Source organism: Sinocyclocheilus rhinocerous, unplaced genomic scaffold (genome assembly GCF_001515625.1).
Source record: "Sinocyclocheilus rhinocerous isolate Xijiao unplaced genomic scaffold, SAMN03320098_v1.1 scaffold432, whole genome shotgun sequence".
In the NCBI taxonomy this organism is placed as follows: domain Eukaryota; kingdom Metazoa; phylum Chordata; class Actinopteri; order Cypriniformes; family Cyprinidae; genus Sinocyclocheilus; species Sinocyclocheilus rhinocerous.
This window is the reverse complement of record NW_015627225.1, coordinates 575941-579325: the sequence shown is the minus strand read 5'-3', so window position 1 is coordinate 579325 and position 3385 is coordinate 575941. Positions and strand designations below refer to the sequence as shown.

The following is a 3385-nucleotide window of genomic DNA, read 5'->3' as shown; positions in this document are numbered from 1 at the left end:
GACGCGTTTCAGAAAGGCGGGGCATAGAGGAGAAACAATAATGTACAGTATGTGGAAAAATGTTTGTTTTTTTAACCTTAAACCGCATAAACACATTTCATTACACCAAATACACAAAATAATGTTATTTTTAGCAACATCATATGACCCCTTTAAACTGTAGTGTAAAAATTTTCAAGATTACAGTGGGACCAAATGTAAATCTTGTATCGCTCAACCACTAATATGAATATTTGAGGCGACATGTCCCCCTCAATATCTGGTAGTCACAACCCTCATTTTTATTCCCTCAAAATATCTGGTGTTTAATCAGACAAGCTGATTCATGCCTGTCAATGTTCACTAAGAGGTTTTGACGTCCCTCGTAACCCTCTTGTGAATGGCATGCAGAGCTTGTGTTTCATATCTGGTGTTCCCACATTGAGTGTTCTAGAACATAAAATGACCCACTTGTTTGAGAACTTGTTGTTATTATACTCAGATCTGATGAACGTTTCAGAAGTCCCATTTTTTCAAAACATGTTCAAACAATTTTCAATCTGTTACCACTCCTTTTCTCCTAAGGATTAGTTCACTCAAAAAACTAAAAACAAAACACTGTCATTATTTACTCACCCAACCCTCTACATTGCGAGTAAATCACTCGCATATGCGACTAAATCTTACTCTGGGCGACCAAATAATGTCTAACATTAGCCATTGGCTAATACATTCTTAGATTTTACACGCCAGTATGTGTGTGAGAGGCGTTCAACACAGATTTTCACTCGATAAACACGCTGACTGAGCGCTTGAGAGTTTCGCTCTCTTAGGGGTGGGTTTAGGTTAAAAAGTGTATAACTATCTGTATATAAAAACAATAGAAGTCTATGTAATGTCCCCATTTAGATAGCTAAGTAAACGTGTGTGTGTGTGTGTAAAATAGTATATTAGTCTGGCGAGTAAACAAAAACATTTACTAGCCAATGGCGATTATATTGCCAAGGTGTGCGTAGAGGGTTGTCACCCTAATGACATTGCAAACCAATATGACTTTGTTTCTTCTGTGGAACACAAAAGATGTTTAACAGAATTTTGACTGTGAGTTGTCAAGCTTAAGGCATAAAACGACTTCACATGAAATGGAAAATGTTGCACAAGTCCTAAGGACTAAGATTTGTTTTTTGCTGGGGTTTGGATCTTGACAGACATCAGTCTACATTCACTTTCATTGTGTTAAAAAGTGCAGTATAATCTTCCTCAAAATGCTCCTTCAGAACAATGTGTTCCACTGAAGAAAGAAAACCATACAGGTTTGAAGCGACACAGTTTTAAGGCGAATGATTCCTCTAAAGATGCTATAATATTGTTTGGTTTCTGCTTTTTGGACATTTTATTTTTATGATTTTATCTTGATAAAACTTTATTCATGAGAAACACCTATACAGCAGTTTGTTTCAGAAGGGCTAAAAATCTTTATAGCTGCAGTAATGTTGCTTAATGTTTCTCTAACCACTAATGCATAATAAGCCCCTCATACACACACCACATCTCACTGCAACCTGCTTAGAGCAATGCACAGCAAAACCGGACTTGACGTAGAAAGTAGGTTCACAGTTACAGCGCAAATTCCATCACATTGAAAAGACACTGAGAGAGGCAAAAAGCAGCGGGACAGGAAGAGAGGAAAGAGGAAACAGTGTAATTTATAGTTTGTTCCATAGGCTAGTATCGGGAATGCTTTCTAATTTATACCCAACCACCCAGAAACTCACCACAACAAGTCAGACTCATAAATGGTCACCATGGTCACAGGTGCTCACAAAAAAGACCTCCACACCCTATCTTTTCTCTTTTTAACGCAACAATGGCACCTAGGTCGTCATTGCAGGCGTATTCCGATGTACGTTTTTCCATGTGTAACCCAGTAGGGATTGTTTGTGTGGTTTGTCGGTCTCATTGCACCTAAGAGGATTGTTGGGCCTCCAGAATGTCACATTGATGCCGACGGTAACAAAAGACTCTAAGAGGAACAGCCACGTTACAACAACGTCAGCGCGCTGGTGGTGCAGCTCGTGAATGGTCCTGCTTTGTGTTCCCTCTTAAAGGAAGCTGATGGAATACTACGCTCTGCTTGTAAATCTCCCAATTCTTTGTTTAGGATGCATGTGATGTGTTTTAAAGCACAATTGTTGTCTGTGTTGTTATTTTAAAGAAGAGGTTGATGTGCCCTTTTTCCACCCCTCTGTTATTTTAACAATGGAGACAATGACAGAATGATTCAAAACATGGGAACTTCATCTAAACTTAACCACGACCTTGAATTTTACACCCTAATGCAACCTGAGATGAAAGGAGTGTGTATGGCTGATTACTTGAGTTCCTAACAGCATTTTCCGCTGCACCTTTGTGGGAATTTCCTTCAGGGTCAGTCGGTTCTTCTTTTTCCAACACAGCTCGTCGTCTCAAACGCAACAACTTTGGCCTTTAACACCAAACGTCTCAGTGACTAATCCAAACTGGCTGTGCGAATTTCCTGAAGTTGTTATGTTCTAGTTCTTGGATCTAATCTGAATGCTGTTTTTTGCGTTTCTCATCAACTCAGAGAAGAACATACAGAATGTTTTAAGCGCCAAAACAACAGCATTCATCTATCTGCTGTTACCTTTTGCCTTTGAACTAAAATGACTGATGGAGAGAGCATGCTTCCGGTAACATTCAGTTGTGGTTGAAGAATGTTTAAAAAAGGCTGCTGAAGACAAGACAGATCGATAAATAAATAAATACATTTCCATTCAATATATCTATTTCCATTCAGTCCATTGCAGTGCATGCTGGGAGCTGAAAATGCCCTGGCCAGTCTCAGTTGAGCTTCTAGCCAGTTTTTCTTTGAATATATTTGACATTTTACGGTTTAAAGTGCATAGTTATTAAATTCTGATATCTTGTTTTGCTGTGTGTTAAAATGTCGTGTTATCTCTCATTTTAGGTAGCCTGGTGGATTTTTTGAAGACTCCAGAAGGATGTGCTATACCCATCAATACGCTGATCGATATGGCTGCTCAGGTAGGCTGCACGTATTCATTTGGTTTTTTGGTCAGTATTGCACTCAAAACATCAGGGGTGAGACAGTTGTACCTCACAGGAAACCAACTGACCTATTTGTGCGCGTTACAAGCTCAAGTCTACATTACAACCCCTTGCATATTCTGTTTATCACTCATCCCTCTGTTTGACCACTGTCTCTAAGCTTGTGACGGCAGCATTACTCAGCCGCTGCTCTGCTTCCTAATCTCATGGTTAACAATGAGCACGACTGTGTGTGCTGGAACCAGACCTTAATACAACAACAACTGTACTGCAACCCAAGCCAAACTACCCAGACTTGATGAACATGCAATATAAA

General features: G+C 39.5%; 1 protein-coding gene across 1 annotated transcript in view; it reads left to right on the top strand.

Moving 5' to 3' along the window:
• Positions 1–3385, top strand: part of LOC107721256 (tyrosine-protein kinase Lck-like) — a 16713-nt gene that overhangs the window by 9781 nt on the left and 3547 nt on the right. Inside the window, exon 10 of the mRNA XM_016529183.1 lies at positions 2969–3045. Within this exon, the coding sequence (XP_016384669.1) occupies positions 2969–3045 (77 nt within the window). The remainder of the gene's footprint in view (positions 1–2968; positions 3046–3385) is intronic.